This window comes from Charadrius vociferus, unplaced genomic scaffold (assembly GCF_000708025.1).
Source record: "Charadrius vociferus isolate BGI_N301 unplaced genomic scaffold, ASM70802v2 scaffold385, whole genome shotgun sequence".
NCBI classification, from domain to species: Eukaryota; Metazoa; Chordata; class Aves; order Charadriiformes; family Charadriidae; genus Charadrius; species Charadrius vociferus.
Genome location: NW_009648925.1, coordinates 3,559,477 through 3,581,850, shown reverse-complemented (window position 1 = coordinate 3,581,850; position 22,374 = coordinate 3,559,477). Strand labels below are relative to the sequence as shown.

The 22,374-nt window shown below is 42.3% G+C and overlaps 1 protein-coding gene across 1 annotated transcript in view; it reads left to right on the top strand.

Annotated features, from left to right (window-relative positions):
- The window catches only part of PDIA5 (protein disulfide isomerase family A, member 5), a 95,049-nt gene that overhangs the window by 19,461 nt on the left and 53,214 nt on the right, over positions 1 to 22,374 (top strand). The window contains exons 5-11 of the mRNA XM_009887318.1: positions 2,567 to 2,650; positions 3,415 to 3,460; positions 9,599 to 9,691; positions 10,981 to 11,041; positions 14,899 to 14,966; positions 20,285 to 20,376; positions 20,481 to 20,552. Coding sequence (XP_009885620.1) covers positions 2,567 to 2,650; positions 3,415 to 3,460; positions 9,599 to 9,691; positions 10,981 to 11,041; positions 14,899 to 14,966; positions 20,285 to 20,376; positions 20,481 to 20,552 — 516 coding nt within the window. The remainder of the gene's footprint in view (positions 1 to 2,566; positions 2,651 to 3,414; positions 3,461 to 9,598; positions 9,692 to 10,980; positions 11,042 to 14,898; positions 14,967 to 20,284; positions 20,377 to 20,480; positions 20,553 to 22,374) is intronic.

The following is a 22,374-nucleotide window of genomic DNA, read 5'->3' as shown; positions in this document are numbered from 1 at the left end:
CCTGTGATAGTGGATGTGCATTCAAGCAGCTATGTGAATCTCTACAAATGGAGCAATCCTGAAAGCAGGGCAGGCTTAGATCGTGTTTCCTTCCAATGAAACAGCTGTTCTTATCTTTCTTTTTTTAAATAGCAACTCATGTGAACAGAATATGAATTTGTAGGAGTTGGAGTGGTAGGAGTTGCTAGCTGCTTGCTTACAGGTACATCTCAGTAGTAATGTTTCGTAGCGTTTTTCAACTATAATCCTTGCAGAACTCTTCTAAGATGAGCATCTGGATGTCTAAATGACACATAAGGAACAATTACACTTTTTTCCCCCCACATGGTTTAAAGATGTACCAAATCGGTGGTAGAACTGGCAACAGAATTGTCTTGACACCTGTTTTGGTCCACTGCTGATGCCAGAACAATTGTCTGCACGTGTCAGGGTTTGACAGACCCTGTAGCTGGAGGTAGGTTTCAGCATTACACTTGTTCACATCAACCGCCTAACATTTGTCTTGGCAAGGCTGAGATGGCCGCAAATATACATGTATCCTGGAAACATTTGGGAGTGTCTAGAAGAGCATTTACAAATGTTGACTGTGGTGTGGGCTGACTTTAGTTAGCTGTCTGGCAGTCAGCTCTAGCAGGGCCACAAGGGCTTCTCTGTGCCTGTAGCTATCTCTGGGGTAAGACGGGAAGATGATTGGAAACTGGTGCCTCCTCCTGAGTTTGCCTGACCTTTGAGTCGCTTAGGTTTAGCCCATGGGACAGTTGGAGTACTGCAGGTGAGAGAAGACAGGATGTTTCTGGGCCCTGGGTTTGATGTTGCTGCAGACTTTCTGTACAAACTCCACGGGGCAAACCACCTTCTCGGCAAAAATCCAAATCCAGGCTATTTGTCTCATAATCTAGTTTTGTTACAAGGAGAGATGTTCATGTTAGTCAATATTTGATTTAGCTCCACCTTCCGCTGCAGTCTGGGGAAAACAAAGATGCAGCAGGCAGCGTGAAAATAACTGTCTTACCAGACTTGGATCTCCAGCCTCTTGGAGCAGCAAAGAAGGAGTTTATGGGTTACAATGACTAGTTTTGACTATGATCCGAAAATGCAGAACTGACATGAATTCAGTAAGACTCTTCAGATGAACATGCTTCTATACAATTGGGATTACAGGTGCTCCTTCCTGGTAAGGTAGCTGCATGCTTTGTTAGTTCCTTAAAATGCTCATTTCCATCTTCAGCATAATATTCTGATTTTGAGGCATGTGTCCATAGCGCCCTCTCCTCATTTCCATCTACAATAAGCATTTGGGAAATTTCCACAAAGGCACGCTCTTATTTGCAGCACACTATGAATTTACTGGTTGTTGTTCCTCGCATTTGCAGAAAGGCAGCTGGAGAACATTGGGAGAATTAGCACCAGTGCTGGCAGCAGCACTTAATTTGGTGGGGCTCTTGCAACCCTTGCATCTTGGTGTCTCTAATTTGTCTCTAATCAGTTTAAACTTGATGGGTTTTCAGTGTTTTCATTTTCTAAATTGATTTATCTGCGTAAAAGGTACAAGTTGTCCTCTGCTGGGAACAAGTTTCCAAGCTTTTTAATCTTGCAGTTTGTCAATGCAAAGAATACTCTTGTCAGTGTGAATCATCCTCTTTTCTTTGTAGTTGCACTGTTTCACTCATCTCCTCATGTCTTTGACTTCAGATTCACTTCAGCTTGAAGTATCCTTATAACTTCACTTCCACATTGTTTAGGACAGCAGTTAGGCAATAAAGACCCTTTACCTGCCCACCTAAGCAAGTGTATATGCAGTTTGCTCCCATGACCCTTCTCTCTTCTTCAGCTCAGCTTAATCTGGTGCTGGAAGCTATTCACTCGTGTTCAGTTTGAAAACCACCTCCAGCAGGGCTGTCTGCTCTCACGTGCCGCCTTCTTCATTCAGGAGCTGTGGCAGATGGTAGTTACCTCCACTTGCCAGGTGTGGCTCCAGGACACATCCCTAATACCTAGAGTAAATGGAGTTGCTGGGCTTGGGGCTCCAAAATTTGAATTGGGTTTTGTTTTCTGCAGAAAAGGGCTAGCCAGTTGTAATCTGGGCTTGAAGATACCATGAAGATGTTTCTCTCTGGTTTTGAGTTATCCTCTGCCAGATATAAAAGCTGACCTGCTCTTTCTCTTTGAACCTTTTAGCGAACAGTGCTCTTTGACCACCACCCTAACAGTAGCACGGTCTTCTTGAAAACTCAACTTCCTAAATTTTGTGTTAATCCTGTGGACAGAAGGTCTGCTGAGGTACTCGGACATGCTAGAATGGGCTGTTTTTCTACTGGTTAGAGCCTGGCTTTGGAATGTTGTTTTACCACAGTTCACTGTGTCCTGATCAAGCAAATGGAGAAATTAAATTGGCTAATGCAGCTTTCTACAATGCTTGTCCCACAAACTTGGCTGAACAGCTTCCAAATGACTGTTAGTTGCAGCTAATTGCTGATGAGGAAGCACAGCAATGAGTTTTCAGAAGTGAATGCATTTGAATTTCCTTTCTTGTAACCATTTTTCTTCCAATATGTGTTTTTTGCAGTGATACTGAAAGCCGAAAATTATGCAAGAAGATGAAAGTAGATCCTAATTCAAAGGAGAAAGGAGTGGAATTACTCCATTATAAGTGAGTGCTGGGCTGGGATTTGTAGTTCCTAATTGTTAATGCCCCTGTTAGGACTATTCCTTCTCCTTGCAGCTCCATACTGCTGCAGCATGTTTTTTTTTTTTTTTTTTAATCCTTTGACATATGAAATTGATTACTGTTTCTTCACTTTTCAAGCATGTGTTGTGACAGCAGTTGAGATAAATTTATTCTGCTGTTGAATAGAGGATGAGTGGGGCCTGGAAGAGATGCCCAAAGGACTAAAACCACCCAATGCACAGGGCTGATGCCTGAGATTTAAGCTCTCTTACTTTCTCTGTCACGAGCCCGCTGGCATGTGCCTTGGGCAAGTCGCTTCACCTCTCTGTGCTTGCTTTTCTGACTTGAGATAGTACTTGGTAAAGTAAGTGGAGAAAGGCAAGTGTAGTGAGACAGCAGGAGATTTTCTTCCTGGAAATAATAGGAGTGGGAGTACTGTTAAGTGTAAGAGACACCAAGCAGCGGCATCTCCATCTCCAAAGATCACGCCTTAGTAAATACTCTTGTTAAAGTGTCAGGGAGGAAATTATTTATTAGAAACCTGTTTGCTTTACACTCTGTTTTGCAGTCTTTGTTTTTCCTTACTCTTTTTTCCCTCTTAAATTACTGTACTGTAAATTCTATTTAGTTCTGTGGCTTCAGCAGGTTAATGCTATTCTGGTTAGTGAGAAGTGAGGAAAAGCAGCTGTATGATTTCCAGCAACGTTACTGTAAGTTAACACTGTTCCCCACTCCTTGTTCAACAGGGATGGTGCATTTCATACTGAATATAACAGAGCGGTCACATTGAAGGTAAATTTAAATATTTGATTATTATTCTTTTGGTTTTGCTAGGTACAGGGGAGACATTTGTGGATTAAAAACAGGTGTTGGTACTTTTTCATGCTGAAGGCATGAAAGGGAGGGGGTTAGTCTTCATAAACAGCTGTCAGAATGACCTAAAGGTTTTTGTGTGTGTTTGTGTCTGCCAACCACAGATCCAGGAAAATTGTATATTATTAAAAAGATTGAACCCACGTGGAATTGTAATGTAAATTGTGAGTTAACTTGCAGGCTGGTAACAAATACGGATTTTTTTTTGTTTTGATTACTAGGTGCTATTAATGGCAGTATAACTAAAAGTATTAGCTGATACTGCATTTTGATAAGGCGTTCTCTGAGGTTTTTAGGTTGTGTGTTTATAAACTGTAAAGAGAGCTGAGTGGCCTTATTTTTTTATTGGATTATGGAACTACAGTTCCTATGGACGTGCCCTGAGTGCAGCAGGGATAAAACGACCTTCCTTCTTCTGCAAACCTTGACACAAAGCAATAATAGGCAATGGAAGGAGGACAACACGAAGCGCAAAACAAATGTGTAGATCTTGATGATTGTGGAAATGGTGGACTAAAAGCACAGTAAGTAGGCTGAAAGTGTGCAGCCTTCCTCTGCAAAGCCGTGCTGAAGTACTGGGAGTATCCTCATGTAAGGCTGCAGCCCTGCGATGACTTGGCTTCCAGAAATTACTTCTGTCCAGCTCTGATGCCCGGTTCCCATTTCTCTTCCTCCTCCAGTGAACCCGGCCTCCGTACCATCTTTGGTCTTATGGAGGCTTAATGACACCAGCCCAGGCTGATGTCATTACAATTGCTTCCCCTTTCTGGTTTGTTCAGGGGTTTGGCCTGGGATAGAGGAAGGTCTTTGTGAGATGCTACATGAACCTGAATCTGTTAGAGTGGACGTTCCTAAGCGCAGTGGCTCTGGACCTTCCTTTTACAGCCAGAGTTGTTGTGGGGTAGCTGATGGGGGGCTGACTTGGAAATGCTCCCTGGCTTGAATCATCCATTCAGCCTGCACTTGGGGTCGCCATGCAGGATTCGCCCGAGGTGGGGAGAGTAGGACTGTGTATCTTCCCATCTCCTGCAGTAGAAATCTTGTCTGGCATTAGGAAGGGCAATGTTAGATACCGCGCTTAGTCAGCGAGTGCCTGAAGCTTCTTCTGTTCTTAGTAAGGAAATGCACCTGGTGAACTCTTGGTGGGTGGCAGGGTGAGGGAGACTTGTTGCCTAAATTTGAGCGGTTCGAACAATGCATGACATGTCTTTCCTGCCCTCCATAAAGTGCAAATTAGTGCTGTGACTCTTCCTTACAGATTGGATCAACTGGAAAGCACCTGCTGCAGAGCCCCAGGGAGTGTTGGGCTGAGAGGCAATCACAGCACAACAGGAACCATACCATTTATTCCTACAGTTTCTATTTTGTGATGAGCATTCCCCCCTTCACTTTTGCCCTGCCTGCTGAGGAGAGGGAAGCAGCATCCTGTGGACAGGGATGCGGGATTCCGTTGTGGGTGGAAGGGGGGTTTTGAAGCTCCCTCGTTGCAGGACCTCTAGCCTTTCTTAACTTAACTGGCCCTGTGAAACCGGCTGCTAATGGTTTACAGGTTGGACAGTGTATCAGAGCTGGGCAGTGGTCAAATAACTCAGCTGAGTGTTTGCTTGTTCTCCTGCTCACAGCTGCCTGAATATTTTCTGTATTTCTCCCTCTATACCACTTCTCCCTGCATTCTTCTGTTGAGGCAGTGACCTTTCTTTCTTTCTCTCAGCTGTGTTTGTCGGGAATCTCCCAGTACATTACAAACAGTGAGTAGCAGAGCAACACAATTATGTAGGGTGTCATACTCATTTTACGGACAGGTGGACACACTGAAGAACAGGAAGATTAAAGGATTTGTTTCACATCATTCAGCAAGCTTGTGGCAATAAAACTCGGATCTTCTTTCTAGGCATCCAGTCGACATATTAATATATGTATGACATTTTGGAGAATGATGGACTCAGCTCTGAAGAACTGTAAAAGGATTCTTCTGAAGTAATCGGCAATTTCATAGTTGTGGCTGATCCAGCTGATAGTGTACTCAGGTTTTTAAGAAAATCGTTGCATTTCTTAAAGTAACTAATTCCTTACGTAATTAGCAGAGATGTCCTTGGGGGTTTACTGTTATAAAAATGAGGAATAAAGGATAGCTGTGTTCATAGTGGGGGGGAAGTTAGTTAGCAGTCAGAACGTCCTGCTGCTGTGACCTGTGTTAGGATCGGAGCTGTTTGGGGTATCTGGTCAAGGGAGGTGGACTGCAAGATAACAAAGTTTGGTGATGCAAAATTATTAGGAATAGTTTTAAAAAAATATTTCTAACTCTTTGCAGAAGGGTTTAGGTTCTCACAATACCAAGTGGTTTGTCAGTATGAAAGTAGGAACTTGAAGGGTAATGAATATGAGAGGGAAGGAGAGGACCTAGCTCCAACTATGCTGGTATAATACAGGTTAGTGTAATAGGTTTTGAAATACCAGTCAGGACAGCGGTTGGCTTGAAAATATTGTCCTATACTTAATAGTATTTAAAATTCAAATGAGTAGGAAAGGAACAGAGAATGGAAGAGGAAATACTATTCTACCATCTGAGTCCCTTGGGTCCATCTTATGTCTTGTATGGGATTCTGGTTGCCCCATGGAGTGAAAGATGTAGAAATACTGCAGAAAGGCAGTGAAGAGGATGATTAGAGGCACAGGTGGCTTGGATATTTATGTGAAGATTCTTGGGCTTGGAAAAAATGATAACTGGAGGAGACCACGATAGATACTTGTATAACTGAGTAGCTTGAAAAAGGGGATGATTACCTATTTTTTTCTCCAAACTTGGGTGCAAAGAGTGGCATATTGGGAGGGTTGATTTGAAACAACTGCAATGTGTAAAAAAAACCCCAGTTGTGGAACTCCTAGCTACATGTCGTGAAAGCCAAGAATTCAGTAGTCTTAAAAACAGTTTTAGATAGTCATAAAGGATAGGTCCATTGATAGTTAGCAAGCACAGAGGTCCAAATACAACAGCTGGTGCACAGTCCATAAACTTGATTACTTTTTGCCAGAAATTAAAAACATATACCAGTGTATGGTATATAAGAATGGTACTAGTGTAGTTTTTCCCCAAGTGTCTGTAGTCAGCTGCTGTTGGAGACCTAAGTTTAGATCAGTCTTTGATCTTAACTGGTGTATCTCTTTGTACATTGCTTTAGCCACACCATGTCCTAATCCTCAATAGTGCCACAAGGCCAGTATCCAGGCTGTGTTTATTATGTGATGAAGCCTTTTCTGGAGGATACAGTACAGGGAGAGTTCTACTCTCCTTCTAAAATGAAGAAAACTCATTAAAGTACAAATCTGCTCAGTACTAGCAAAGGGAATAGACTAACCCAATAAATCGGTCCTGCTCTAAAATCTGAATCCTTTTCAAGTTTGCTGTTGTAAAGAGTGCGTGTATGAAATCAAGGGAAGTCTTTTTATTAGCATCCCTATTGCATTATACTTCAAAGGAGTGAAAAGTACGGGGATATGTTTCTGTGTATATATTTTATATTTTTTTTCAGGGTAAAACCTAGATCCGTATATGATTGCCAGCTATTGTGCTGTTGAAACTTGCTAGCTGTTAGCAGCATAGGCTGGATGAAGCCATGTCCTGTATTCTGCTGAATCTGTTTAAGGTTCAAAGCTTTTGCAGGGGTTCAGGCAGCGAGTTGCAGTCCAGCGTGGCTGTGTCGGTGCTGCAGGGTCAAAGTGGGTCCTGACCTCGTCGCGGCAGGACAGGAGCATAGCTGATTCTTCAATGTGGGCGTTCCTGTGGCCCGGACCTTGGTCTGGTCTCTAACGCAGCAGCCTGGGGACCACTGCTTTTCTGTGATTACAAAGTGCTGGTTTGTTGGGGGTGTTCTTTCCTATTTAAAGGCACACAGGAAGTTCTCTTCACTGCATGGAGTAATGAGTGCAAGGCAACGTACTGCCTGCTCCTGCCAGAAGACATTACACATCTAATTTTTTCTCTCTTGGCTGAGAGGGAGAGGTTGGATGAATTAAATCTCCTTAATCCCCCATCCTCTAACCACATCTGTTTCTACATGACTGAACTTGGCACGCAGGCATTCTTGAAACTAGCGGAGTCAATTGCACTCATTAGCCATTTAAAATGTTGACCACTCTCTCCTTTTCTCCAGTGTATAGTTGAGGACTGTGCAGACTGAGAGTGAGCAGAACATGATGTAGCTTTCCTAAATGTAGAACATCTCCCCAAGTTTGTCCTCTTTTCTCCTTTTCCTGTATATTATTAAGTCTTCTTAGGGCATCATTTGGGATGTTAATGTCTTTAGTTTTAGAGGTTTTTACAACTATAACTCCATTATAAATTACTTGATTTTATTTTTTTTTCCTAGCTATCTCCTTTCTCTGCTAATGCCATATTCTTCTTCACAAATTTCTTCTCCTTGAAGTGTTTGTTGTCCAAACACTACTACCTCACCCCTTAGGTCTTCTTACTGTGTACATTAAGTGCCTTTCTTGCTGTCTAGTGACTAATATATGCTGTCTCTTGTGATAAGACAAATCTCTTCAATATTAGCTGTGCAAGTAGACAGAAACATAAATGCAATAAACGGATCCTGCCATAAGCTCTGAATCCCCCCAAGCCTTGCAGTGCCAACTGAGATGCAGGAAAATGGGCTGACCTCCATTGTCTGTTGATAAGCTGTTGGGATGTTGTACCAGAGCAGCCTTACCAAAGGCAGAGAAGTGGCAAAAGTGTCTCAGGCTGTTTCCGTGGCATGTGTCACCAGGTGTGCTGCTAACCTGCTGTTGAGAAGGTGGAGTGCAAATCTAGGCTTTTAGATGGATGCTTTTGGCATGTGTTAGTATATATTCAGCTCTGCTCTTCAGTCATGAGCTGCTTTGGCAGAATTTCCCATGGGCTGAAAAAGGCTTTAATGAACTTTTCATTGCTCCGACTGCAAGGAAGTTCACCTAGTGCTGTGGCAGCATCATCCACTCACTGTTACATTGAACGAAGCTCCGCAGGGACCTCACTACGTTACTGATGTGGCAGAAATCTTATCTGGGAGTGGACATGTACCTACAATGAATGCCACGGAGAAAGAAATGGGGTCAATCTGAGTGGTGAATGAACACAGAAAACCAAGTATTATGTTTCCTAGAGCACAGATATCCAAGGCTAACAGCGATCGAGCCTGTGCTTCCATGTACAGCTGGAAATGGGGGGCAGTGTGATTCTGTTGGAATCTGTGAAGAGCATCTCATTGACTTCGGAGGGCTGGAGTTTCCCTCAGGCTGAAATTGGAGCCATCGGAGAGTATTTGCTTATGATTAGAGAATATCTGTGGTCTGCTGAAACAGATTGTTGGTTGTGTGTCAGTCAGGTAAAGCAGTTATAAAGTATGCATGTGTGTATACTCAGCCTGTTGAATATGGGAGCTACAGAATCATAGGGTCTCGTATTTCCCGCTTCTCTTGTCGGGTTTGCTTCTTCTGAGTGCAGTTTCTAGGTAGATGGGTCATAGAGGAAACTATTGGTGGATTATTCTTCCTTTGACCAAATAAGCAGTTTGATCTTTAAATGTGGAGCTCATTGCTTTTGCTCACAGCGAGTGTCAGTGTGCCCTCCATCTAGTCCTGTTGGATTCAAAGGTTACTCCGATACGGTGGAGGGCATGGGAACCTGACCTCTACATAAAAAGAAATCTTTCCTGCTAAGCCAGGGAGTAACTGTGGAAGTATTGCAGATCCAGTACCATTGAAAGAACTCTCTGAAGGATCCTTGAAGCCTGCTGCCTGTGTGCTGGTCTACTTCCACACTGTTTTCCCCAGTTTTATAGTGGAAATGTGAACTGGTAAGTCGAGTTACAAGTTATGCGGAAGGTGTACACCCCTATATCACTTGGCTCTGCGATAGGAGATTTGTGTTCATCTGTGTTACAGCAGACGAGTATGAACAGAAAGCAAAGGCCGTGCACTAATTAAATGAAGTTTGCATGACAGCATAGATTTGAGATTGGATGTCGCATGGTTTCCATTCATTTTGCTTTAAAAGCTTTTTTCCTGTGTTTATTACAGTCTATTGTGGCCTTTCTCAAGGATCCAGAAGGTGCTCCACTCTGGGAGGAGGATCCTGAAGCCAAAGATGTTGTGCATGTTGACAGTGAAAAGGTACATTAGTGGATAGATGTTGTATATGTTTTATAAATATATGGGATGAAGGGTGTGTGTATGTTTTTGTTAACTCTTTAATGAAGAAGCACCATTATTTCCTTTCTTTGGAAGGGAAGTTTAAAGCATCCAAACTGTTTTAAGTGACTTGACAAAGTTTGTGGATTGTGATAACTATAGAGTAAAATCTCCTGCTTCCCACCATCCTCTCCTGTACATGTGGTCAGGATATTAGTCATCTGGCTACATGGCAAGTATGAAAGCATTGTGGATGGAGTGGCTGAAGAGACCTGTTTGTCTTAGGAAAGTGTAGCAGCTTGCAAGATGCAATCACTGCAGGGTGCAAGTAGGAGGTAAAACGCTGCTTTTACAACTGCAGGTTTTCATTAAAACTTGGGTTCCCTCATGTGCCTGAGGTTGTCTCAGGAAGTCTGGAGCAGGAAGGAACAGGATCTGAATCTTGAGTGATTTAATCTTGTACGGTAACTGTCTTCTCAGTGTTAAGTGGGAAAGCAGCAAATACAATGAAACTACCTTAAGAAGCCAGTGCCACCACAGAGCTACCCATTATTTTCTCTCCAATATAATCAGCTTGGTCTTTTGTATTAGTTTTCTAGTCTATAGATTTTTTTAAAACTTTAATTGATTGGACTCTAGCTGGTATTTCGTAGAGGGCCTTTTTAATTTTCTGGCTTTCATTTTTAATATTAGAAACAGTTATTTTGACATTCAGTTTTTGTAGGAAGATTAATATTTAATGTTCGCCCTCTGTACTCTATTAGAAGCCTTGCAAGGGTTGCATTCAATTTCAAAACTTCATCTGGTTTCTCTATCACGCCGGTACTGAAAAATCTATTCTCGTGGCTTCTCATAGCTCTGACAAGATTTCATAGTGTGTTAACTGAACTTGGTTTGTTTATTATTTAGCCTGACTTTTTGAATTAGAGTATGGCTCTTTGGATAGGTCAGGGAAGAAAAAGTTTCCCGTCAGAGATTCTGCAGTGAAAATAAACCAAGCCATGCAACTTCCACATCTCAACAGTGAAGATACTGGTCTAGGATATTTAGCAGACATTCTAATCTATAATAAGTTTTGCCATCTTCTTTCAAGTTAAAATTGAGCAAGGAGAAGAAACTCAAGTCTTGTCTGTTAGGAAAGATGACCCCTCTTCCCTCAGATAAACGAGCCTGTATCAATATACATATTAATTTTTTTAAGTTGTAACACAAATAATAAGAGGTATCCTTGGGTATAGGTCTGTTTTTATTTTCTTTGGTTCATTTGTTAGGAATTGAGAAGGCTTCTGAAGAAGGAAGACAAACCCCTTCTGATGATGTTCTATGCCCCATGTAAGTAACCCAGCACATCCTATCACCTCTTTCTCCCTTCTCCCCTGAGAGATGTCCAAGTCTGAGTAGAAGCCTCACCTATGCTTCAGTAATACCTTCTTGTTGCATCTTTATCATTCAACTCCTTGTGTTGTTCTGCCTGTTTGTCCTCAGTTTTCCCCTAGTTGTCCATCGCTTCTATCTTGGTCTTGCCTCTTTTTTTGTGATGATGACTCTTGCTCATTGTTCTTTTAAGCAGCTGCTTTCTGTAATTTCTTTACCTGTTGTCCTTTCTAGATTTGTGTGTACAAGACAGAAACACTGTATGCTGAGTGCATAAGTGTTAATACATCTGTCTGAAAGTGCCTAGCGCTCTGGCCTGTGTGAAGTTCTAAGTGCAAATGGGTGTTGCACACACTTTTTACTTTTGCAGTTTGGGCCATAGTATAAGACAAGCTGGTTCAACACAAGCAAAAGCTCTCTAGAGGAGATGGTAAAGTTGAAAATAGCCAGCATATTTGTTCTTCCTGAGTGCAGGCAGAGGGAAGAGTTCAGTGGTCAGGAGCAGGAATACCTTTCCTACTCCATCCAGGAGGCACCCTGCGTGTTCCTACGCATATGGGCAGGACTAACCTGAATACAAGTAGGACTTCAGGGTGCCAGGGCAGGAAGGAAAGAGAAGCAGCACATTGCAGTCATTGCATTTCTTTTGTGGCTGTGACCTTGTATTGCTGCTGTCCTGTCATTGCATTGTCCGCTTGTTCCTTAATTTTGCAGATTTACAACTGCATTTTGTGTTTCCTGGTGACTGGTATGGGAGAGGCTTTCCAGCTCTTCAAAACAAGCTAGTGTTGCACTGGGGTTGTTGCTTGGCTGGAAAGCAAGGGAAGCCATGAGAAAGAAATGAACATGTGACCTAAGCTAGAAAAGCTTCCCAGCGCTGCCCTGATGGGGAAATTGATGTTAGACACTACTAGCAATTTGCTGGCTGATTCTCTTCAAAACTGTGTCCTTTGGCAGCATTATCTGATGTTCCTCGGTGTATTTTCTCTTGTAATTACTGCCTGAAACACCATTCTGCCTTCTTAGTCTCATCTGAGTACTGCCACGATGGCCAGAATTGCCCAAAACTTAGTTTGATTCATCACTAAGAGAATGTTTTTTTCCTTTCATTAAATCAGTTGCAGCTCTGTGCCTTCGGGCTCTGCAGCAGGATGGTCCTGTGTGGCCTGGCATGGTGCGTGGTTGCTCCCAGTTGCTGCTGCCACCTTAGCATCAGCAGGAGACGATATGCCTGCTTTGCCTGTAAATCACCCCTTCAGGGAGAGTTCAGCTGCTTTCAGAGTTTACCTGTATCACGAATTATTGTTTTCCACAACTGAGTCTCTTCTTGAAATGTGCCTTATCTAACCCTTCGTTCTCTTTGAACCATTCCCCCAGAAACCCTCCTTCTTCCAGTTTCTCTTCTTTTGAAGTGGCAAAACACCTGCTAGTCTTCAGTGCTGTAATACTTTTGCTGCTTTCTAAACTGCTGTGAAGGAAGCCTACTTGTAAGTTTGTTTTTTTTCCTCCCCTCTGATTTCACAGTTCTTAACTTCCTCATCTTTTATTTAACACATGAGACCTTCTGACTTGGTTCTTGTCCAATTTTTCTTTTCTTACTCCTGTTACTGGAGACAGAATACATCCAGCAGTTGCATTAAAATACTGGCTTCGGGCAGCTGAAGTTACTGGTTACATACAGGTGCTACCTTTCATAACTGGGAGCAGCAAATCAAGGCTGGTCACTACAAGAAATTTTGCTTTTCTTTACTTGTAAGGGATGAGTCAGGGGGTCTTTGGCACGAGAGGACATCAGAGGCTTTGTTTGGGAAGCTACAGGGAAGACAGCTGCATTATTTCTCTGCTTTGTTGGAAGCAGGGGCTTTAGATTCATTGCGGCGGATTCATAGGAAATGGGCTCTTTCATTACGTACCAGTGCAGAAGGAGATGAAAGCTGCTGCAAACGTAAATGTAGTTTCTTCAATATTTCAGAAATGCTTGGTCTGGGTAAAATGACTCAGAGCAAAGGCGTGCTTTCCTTAGAAGGTATTACCTGTCATTTTGGAGACCATTCACTGTACTTTCGGACCTATATTATAAAGTCAGGCAGCACTAAACATGAAAAATTAGGTATACTTATAGGCATTTAGATTTATTTGTAGTTAACTGTCAAAGAAGACTCCTGCAGGATACAGCCTGGATTTGGCAACAAAAAGGAGCTGGTTTTAATGTCATTGAAAACAGGGCTTTAAAAATAGTGATTACTAGTAGAAAAGCTAATACGTATTTGATTAAGCCCCTCCTTTTGAGTCAAAGTGCAAGAAAAAAGAAGAGAAGAAAATGAGTTTTTCGAGGTTACCCTTGTATGCCTGTATAAGGATACAGGTGGCTTGACAGCATCCTGAACAGTATAACCCAGAAATGCGTGGGCAGGAGAGATTATATTGGAGTGGGTTCGGGAGCAGCAAGTTTGAGGCAGCAGCAGAGCTGGGAACGGCAGGACTACAGGGGTGATGGCTGGGTGGAGGAGGCTGGTTTGTGCCTGTGCTCCAGAAGGGAATCCAGGGAGCGGTAAGAGGTTGAAGAGGGGAAGAGAGAGATCGATCGATCGATAGCTGGGTGAGTTCGAGGCCTGAGGCTGCTGAAGAGAGAAGAAACAGAGGATCCAGAAGATGGTGTTAATAACTCATATCTTTTGATGTCTGTCCAGTGGTTTGGAGGAAGCTGCAGGACCTCAGTGGGCCTCAAATGAGTGGTCTGCACCCACCAAGAAATCGTCATTTTGACCAGCACTAATTTAACAACCTCACTGGCAATTTGAGCATAGAGATCAAGGTGGAAAGACCACAGAAACAAGAGCTCTCTTTTCTCTGACTAAAGGATGTTCCTCCCAGGCATGCTGATGTGATCCTAAACCAGTGGCTGCAAAATCTGTTCCTCCTTTCTGGAGGATATTTTCAAAACCCTTATCTCTTCACCAGAATAAGAATGTTGACTACTGTCCCATGGTGGACCCAAGAGTTTCCACAAGAAGTGTCTGAAGTGCTTGAGTGCAGCTTCCTTTCTTTCATGCTCTCCACCCTCCTGCCCCTTCTCATGTGTAGGCACATATTTTACTTGGCAAGGATGAAACCTGCTGCTTACAAGGTGATTTAGTGCTAATCTACTTAGAACTCCAGAGCGTCATCAAACAGCTCTTAGCACGCACCAGCTATACATTGGTAGTCTTCTTTACTTGCTGTTTGTATTTTCCTCAGTGCATAAAGTTATTGTATCCTACAAGGGCTCTTGCTTCTTCTGAGTTATGTCTTCTCAATTAACAGAGCACTGTTTAACTTTTGATGTCTGTTTAATGTGTTTAGGAAATGTGTCTCAAATTAATTTCAAAGACGCTTGTTAAACTGGGATGAATCTGAAATACCTCCCCCCCTCCCTTTAAAGGCTAGAAAGGCACAGAGCTTTTTGTTTGAGTTCACAAGCATGACATCTTCCATTGACTTTTGAAATGTGAGTTTCATCTTAAGTTCCTCTCTGGTCTCAGCTCAGAGCCTGAGAAATATAAGATGGTGTTACTCTTGCCAAAACTGGGATGAGAAATGAGTATGAAAATGCATAGCATGAAAAACATGCAAAAATAGCTGCATGTAACAAGAAGTAACATCTATAGCAACTAATAATCTAATAATTGTTACACGAAATAGATAAGGAATTTTGTTTTAAAGATCCTTTTCTATTAAAAAAAAAATGTAGTTTCATATGCTTTGGAACATAGATCCTGTAGAACAATCTGAATAGAATTGTTGGCGTGTTACTTACACAATTTCTTTTTTATCAGGGTGTGGTGTTTGTAAGAGAATGATGCCATCTTACCAGCAGGCAGCCACAGAACTGAAGGGTAAATATGTAAGTGAGAAGATAAGATTTATATGAAATTTACCTTCTAACACTTTTTCTTTTTTTAGTATTCAAAACTACAAATAGTTATCAATGTGGGGAATTTTTAAGCAAGTTGAAACAAAACAGAAATGAATGATTCTGTTCCAGATCTCTTCAGGATTCTCTCTCTTGGATTTATTCTTTTTAAAACTTTGGAGAATGAGATCTTAACTCACTTATCCTTTAGATCCAGTGTAGTTCTTGCCATGGAAAAAAGGCTCGGACACTACATAGTTTTATGTTTAGTTTCTAATTTGTGAGTTAGTAGTCCTGTTGAACTCATGTTGGTAAAGATAAAGAAATGTTTGCCATAATGGGTTTGATAAGCTTTTTGGCCTGATGCTTCACTGAGGGATGATCAAAGGTGGATGCCCTAATAGTTATAATTAATCCACTTTTAGTGGAGAATCACAGTGTCATGGGAGGAGGATTTCCTGACATTAGCTACTGATCATCCTCCTAGCCACTAAGCTAAGCATTAATAAAATCTTATAGTTTTACTATAGCTTTGTCAACAAAGTTAGCATTCATACTAGATTGAAAGGAAAATAAGTTTTGACCATGATAAAATCTATCAACAGCAGTCACAATAATTTAGTTACCTATTTGTACTAATAAGGTGTATTGATCTCTCTAAGCAAGTCGAAGGCACTTCTCTACTCAAGGTTTTATAATGTGCTTAATGTATAAGATACCAATAATACATTGACAAAGAAATAGAGTTGTTGTTTCATGGGTTTAGCTGGGTTTGGTCTGATCCTGCCTGTTGCATCATTCACTGTCAAGTTTACAGGTTTCTTCAGGAGAGGTGGCATATGATGAGGAAAAGATCATAAAATTATTTAGGTTGGAAAAGACCTTTAAGATGATTGCGTCGAACTGTAAACCTAACGCTGCCAAGTTCACCACTAAAGAATGTCCCCAGGTGCCACATCTACAGGTCTTTTAAATACCTCCAAGGGTAGTGACTCAACCACTTCCCTGGGCAGTCTGTTCCAGTGCTTGATAACGCTTTCGGTGAAGAAATTTTTCCTAATCCAATCTAAACCTCCCCGGCACAACTTCAGGAGATGAAGCACTGTGGTTTGCCACTAGAGCAGCTCTGGCCAGTGCTGCTCACAGAGTGCTGTCGGACTCCTCCACGTTCTCCCAACAAGTTATTTTTCAGAAGTGATTTTTCTAAATCCTTGTTTGCTTAGGGCTGAAATGTGTGGGAGTTGTTCAGATTTATTTAGGACACAGTACAACCCTTGAAGATATTTTCAAGTGCGTTTTTGTCTAGCCAGGCAGCACTCTGATGCCATCTCCCCTCGATGGAGCGTGTGCTTTGGGAAGGCACTCCTGTCTTGCACGGCGGGTACATTGTGAGGCGTGGGGTGGGCAGAAATTAGGAATGTAAAGAATCACCTACAGAGGTAGTGCCAGAGAGAAGGCATGCTGCAGAGCACTGTGTTTTCCTGCAATTATCCCTTCCTTGTCCATGTGCAGCTTGTTTTATTAAATTCAGACCGGAGAATTTAAACTCCAAATCTATTCTAGTTTGATTATTTCCTTCCTCACTTGGAAGTGGTTTCTGTAGATCCGGGCTAATCCTGCACAGCTGAGGGACAGGGCTGTGGCACAGCACTGAGGCTGGCAGTGCCTGTGCTCGATGCAGCTCAGGTCAGGGTTACGTTTTGCACTGGAGTGTTTTTAGTGCAGGATCAGTTCAGAGGAAAGTCCAGGTATGCCACTACCACCTGTGCCTTTCACAAAAATCAGTCTGTTCATCTAAATTTGACCTAATTAGCTTTTTGAGTGGGATGTGTACAGTTTGCTGTTTCTAAAGTTAACTGCACTGTACCCATAATAGATTATCCTTGGGGTACCTTAGAGTGATGCTGACCTCCAGATCAGACTTTGCTGGAAAGTTTATGATTGGTTTGGATGAGATGAAAGTTTGGCCTTTTAATCTGACCTGTCATTAGCTGTCAGGATGTGCCAGGCTCAAAAGCGATTATTGCTGTTATATGGCAAGAAAATGAAGTACAGTATTGCCTCTTTAATAGGTCATAAAAATGAAAAGGTGAACTGTACCTGTTGCTGGTCGCTGCATTCTCTTGGGACTGGTTGATTCTTGTCCCAGGCTGTTACTGAGAGGAAGGCAGGGTGGCATTTTCAGTGTTACATTCGGTTTAAATCTTGCAGTTCCATTACACCTAGCGCAGAAGGAGAAAAGGGGCTCCGAATTGGAAGAAAATGGCTTATTTTATCCTTGGCACAAGAGATTCCTGTACTTTGTGGGTAGGGTGGGCTCTGGCGAGTGATTGTCACCAGTGCACTATGGCCCCAGTGCAGGGAGGAACTGGTGGTCAGCGAAGCACTTCAGCATCTCCTTAATGCCTGTGGACTCTGTGTGCCAGTGTTTTACTTGGTCAAGACCGGCTTGAGTGTATGCTTAACTGCTTCCTTCCTTTGGTGCTTTTTTCCTTTTTTTTTTTTTTTTTTTTTTAGTGGTAAAAACATGAGACTTCAGAAGCATAAAGTTCCTACACGTATTTCAGATATCAGATAAAGGAAGACTTTGTTTAATCTGTTCACTAAACTTGGCTCTAGGAAGGCTTCAGGTGGTGTTGTGAGGTACCAGTTTTGGAGCAATCCCATCAAGAAAACTATGAAGTGAGGGAGGGGCCACAGTAAAACAGGAATGACCAGAAGATGTGGCCAGCTAGGAAAGGTTCAGAGTCGGTTTAGGTTATAGGTAGCTTGGTGGAGAGCAGGTAAGTGTTGAAGTATGTCAAATGTCACTGCAGAGGCGAAAGGAATAAACTGATCTTCATGTCTGCTGTGGCTGTTGCAAGAGGTAATGGACTTAAATTGAAGTCAGGGTCATTCAGTCATTTGCTGAAAGCAAATTAGCTAAACATCTGGCAGGAGCAGCTCAGGTACAGAGGGAGGATCCTGTCTTTGGGTAGGGGGTGTGTTTTGATGGTCTCTGACAGCCTGATATTACATAACTGTGATCATAGGTCAGCTAAAGCTGTTACTTTTTTCATTAAAAACAAATCCCTTTGTAAGAGGCTTTTTGCTAATTATGCTTCATATGATTTATGAACACCAGAATGAATCCAAGTTATTGACTTGTATCAGTCACCGCAGGCTGTGTGGACACAGTGAAATTGCGGGAGAGCATCTGAAATGGCTGGGAACGCCTGTTTAAAACCTAGGAAATCCTCTGAAAGTTCACGGCAAACATGAAATCTGGTGGACTGGGGTTTATGAGGGAATTAGTTAACGAACCTGCTTCTCGCTTTATAAAGCAAGCACTGTGTCTTGATGCTATTACATTTACTTACCCTCAAGTGGTGACGTAAAGGATGAGGGAAGAGGAGAATTGGCACTAGATAACCTCATACAAATTAAGTCAATCTGGTTCTTGGAACTACAAGGAAAATTCAAAGTAAGATGCATGGCCAGCCAGCGTAAACCCTATTTCTGTACTCGGTTATCTTTCATTTATCCTTTCTCAGGGTAGGGGAGAGAAAACAAAGTATCTTTTTGTGACTTTCCAGCACGTTCTTAGAAAAAGTTGACCTTCAAATGAGGATTTTCTGCTTTAAGATTTATTTCATGCTGGCTCTGAGCACATTTGGTTGGTGTGTGCAGTTTGCTGCAGTCAGGAACTTCGTATTAAATTCTGATGTGGTGTTTCAGCTGGAAGGAGAAAATCCTGGTTTTGGAGGGGGAAGGAGGAGGGGTTTGGATTAAGACCCTGCTGCTAAAATGATTTAAGCCATCAATGCCATTAAACTAAGTTAATCATGAAGTGGTATCTCAGCAACTCACCAGTTGAAGGTTTGACAGCAGAAAGACCTCTGTGTGAATCCCACACCCACAGAAACTCAGAATCAGTCTCATCTTCAGATTTTCAACTCAGAAATTTTTGGAAGGCAATTGGACAGGGCACAGGATAACTTGCAGGAGCCCTGAGCCTGAAGCTTAGGGTGAAGGGCTCTTGAGGAAGAAGATGGGTTGGGGTAGAGGGAAGGGAAGGAGAGGCTTTTGTTTCACTTACTAGTCCGAAAAGCTACTGTGCTTCTGTGCCCCTGTTGTGGTATCTGTAGGAAAAGGTTAATTCTTAACTCTCATTATACACTACCGGTCAGGTAAGTTAACGTATTTAAAGCATATAAATGCTATGTGGTATTTCCTGGACTCATGGAAATAGGGCATGTTTTACTTTCACATCAAAGTAATGCTGATTTCCCCTTGCCATTCAGTAAGAGCATTTTTGAACTGGAATAATCACAGAATCTCCTAGATTGGAAAAGACCTGTAAGGTCATCTAGTCCAATCATTAACCTAACACTGACAAGCCCACCACTAAACCATGTCCCTGAGCACTGTATCTACACGACCCTTAAATACCTCCAGGGATGGGGACTCCACCACTGCCCTGGGTAATGCATTCCAATGCCTGATGACCCTTTCAGGAAATAAATTCTTCCTAATATCCAATCTAAACTTCCCTTGGCACAACTTGAAGCCATTTCCGCTCGTTCTATCACCTGTTACTTGACAGAACAGGTCGACTCCCACCTCTCTGCAACCTCCTTTCAGATAGTTGTAGAGAGCGATAAGGTCTCCCTTGACCCTCCTTTTCTCCAGGCTAAACAACCCCAGTTCCCTCAGCCGCTCCTCATAAGACATGTGCTCAGGACCCCTCACCAGTTTCGTTGCCCTTCTTTGCACACGCTCCAGCGCCTCAATGTCCTTCTTGTGGTGAGGGGCCCAAAACTGAACACAGTACAGTTCATTATGCCAGTGCTTGGTCGGTTAGATCTTCTGGACATGTAAATTCATTGCTGGAGTGGAAACCAGAGAGATGAGTGGAACTTCTTGTGTCCTAGCTAACATTAGGATGTGAACTAAACCGTGTACTTAGGTTTGTAGCTTAAAATCCAAATACACAAAGAAGAGCACAAGTGACACGATTGAGAGAATTCCCTTTAGATATTTCTGTTAGTGGGTGAATGAAAAGAGAGAGACACTTCCAGACCAAGGAGGAGGTGACAAACTGATTGGTGTTTGCTTTGTGTGGACTAGACTCAAATATTGCTCTCTTCCCCCTTGCACAAAACCAGAAAAACTTCACTGCTTTTTACAGAGGTCTCCTTGCTTTACAGCAATATGAAAGAAATCAGAATCTGCTCAGAGCTTAATTGTTTTTACTTAACTCTTTAAAAAAAGTGGTAATGTTCCTGCTGTATTTTAAGAATTTATTTGATTATGCTCTGTTTTTTCAGGTTCTTGCGGGGATGAATGTTTACTCTGCTGAATTTGAAAGGATAAAGGAAGAATACAATGTCCGGGGATATCCTACAATCTGCTATTTTGAGTCAGTTATGTTTTGCTACTACTTTAGAAATCATATATTCAACTATAATTGCATGTTCTTATCTTCCAGGGCAAGGACTAAACCTTGTTTTGTTGCTTTAACAGGAAAGGAAAGTTCCTGTTCCACTTTGAGAACTATGGTGCTACTGCAGCAGATATAGCGGAGTGGCTGAAAAAGTAAGGCATTGAACTTCATGCACTCCACCTTTTATGTACTCTTCATTATTTACAGAATGTAATGGTTTAGGAACAGCCATCTCCCTCATTCCCTCTGCTCAGAAGAGCAAACAAAACTACCCTGCTGAGGCTGAATAAACTGGTACAGAGAGATTGCCTAATGTTTGGGTTTTAGCATGCATGCCTTGCATTTTACAATTGCATTTTGTCTGAAATAGGAGACTGTCTATGGACGAAAATAAATGCAGATACACAGATCTCAGCTTCATTAAAAACGCCAACTTAAATTTCGAGTGATCTTGGTTGCCTGAACTTAATGCTTTGCAAAAGGTCTGACTTTTGCAGTTTTATTAAAAATGTGTATACCAAGTGTGCAGTTCTCATTGGTTGTTCAACCTTTAGCTGTATCCTTTAGACTGTCTTGCAGGGACAAACTGGAGATCAAGGCACCCCAGATTGCTAGTCGTTGTTACAAAGTCTGTGTTTCCTGTCATGATGTGAAGTGGTGTTGAAGGCATCGTGTTCTACCTAAAGAGAGCTATTTGCAGTCATAAATATTTTGGGGGCTGAATGGGCCTATGGGACTAGCAGTTGAGAGAGAGATGGAAAAGTGTGTGAGTGTGTACAGTTGCTCTTCAGCTGCTGCAAATGACCACGTTGTCAGTGAAGCTGACAGAGCAGCTGGGGAGACCCGAGATAATCTGGTGATGGAGAAAGACCGTTAGCAGTTAGTCCCCAGCTCTTGGGTGTTATGTCATCTTTGTAACCCTCCCTTGTTTGCTGCAGGCACAGATATGATCTTGAAATGAAGCTAATAAAAGGAAACAAATGCATGGGAAAGGGCAGTTGCAAACTACTGTGATAATATGGCTTAGCAAAACTGTCTCGCTATACCAGTGGGGCTATGCTGGGGGCACACATATGGTTGCAGGCAGCCCGGGGTCTCCAGCAGCAGTAGGGTAGGTGCTTCAGGAATGGGAACTCGTGAATGAAGTGACGGCAGCATTCCTGTTAGCATCAGGAGGTACAAACACTGCAGGCAAGTACTGCCTGGTGGATCAAAGAGGGGGAATTTAGCCATAGTCTTTAAGCCTCATTTAGTCCATTAAGCCTTCAGATATGAATAATCAAGATGGCAACGCCAGCAATGCTGAGGAGATGATCAGCAAGGATGTGACTTCATCACCTGCACTTTATTATGTGTTTCAGTTTTGCAAGGATGTGGTTATCTCTTGGCTACCACATGTGAAACATTAGATGTTAGGGGTGTGTTTTTTCCCCGTCTGCCCACGTAATATCCAGATAATCCCTGTAATATGCAGTGCCTTTATATCAGTGCTGTGACAGCAAGTGAACACAGCTACTGGAGGCAAAACAGAACAGCTGCAAGCTCTTTCCAATGATAATCTCTGCTAACAAGCCACTGTGGGCTTTGGCTGATATTTCAGCAGTCCAGAGCTAAAGACAGCTGTTTGTCCTCACTTAGTGCTAGTGCATGCTTATTAGTTTCCCAAAAGATGATCTGAGCAGTAGCCTTGTTGCCCCTGTTTTACGTAGTAAGTACAACTTTTAAGGAAACTACATTGAGAAATTATACATACTTGACTATTGCCAGTTTGATCTTGCAATTAAAACCATATACAGGGTAAATCTGTTACATGCATAATATTATATTACTCTGAGGAATCTGCAGTACTAGTAGTCAAGGGGTATGGCAAGGGCTTTAGGAAAGCCGAAGAGTGTAATTAGATAGCTGCAGGCTGTATAGGGTATATTTCAGAATAGTATAATATTAAAATCAGGTCAGGAAGTCACTCTGATG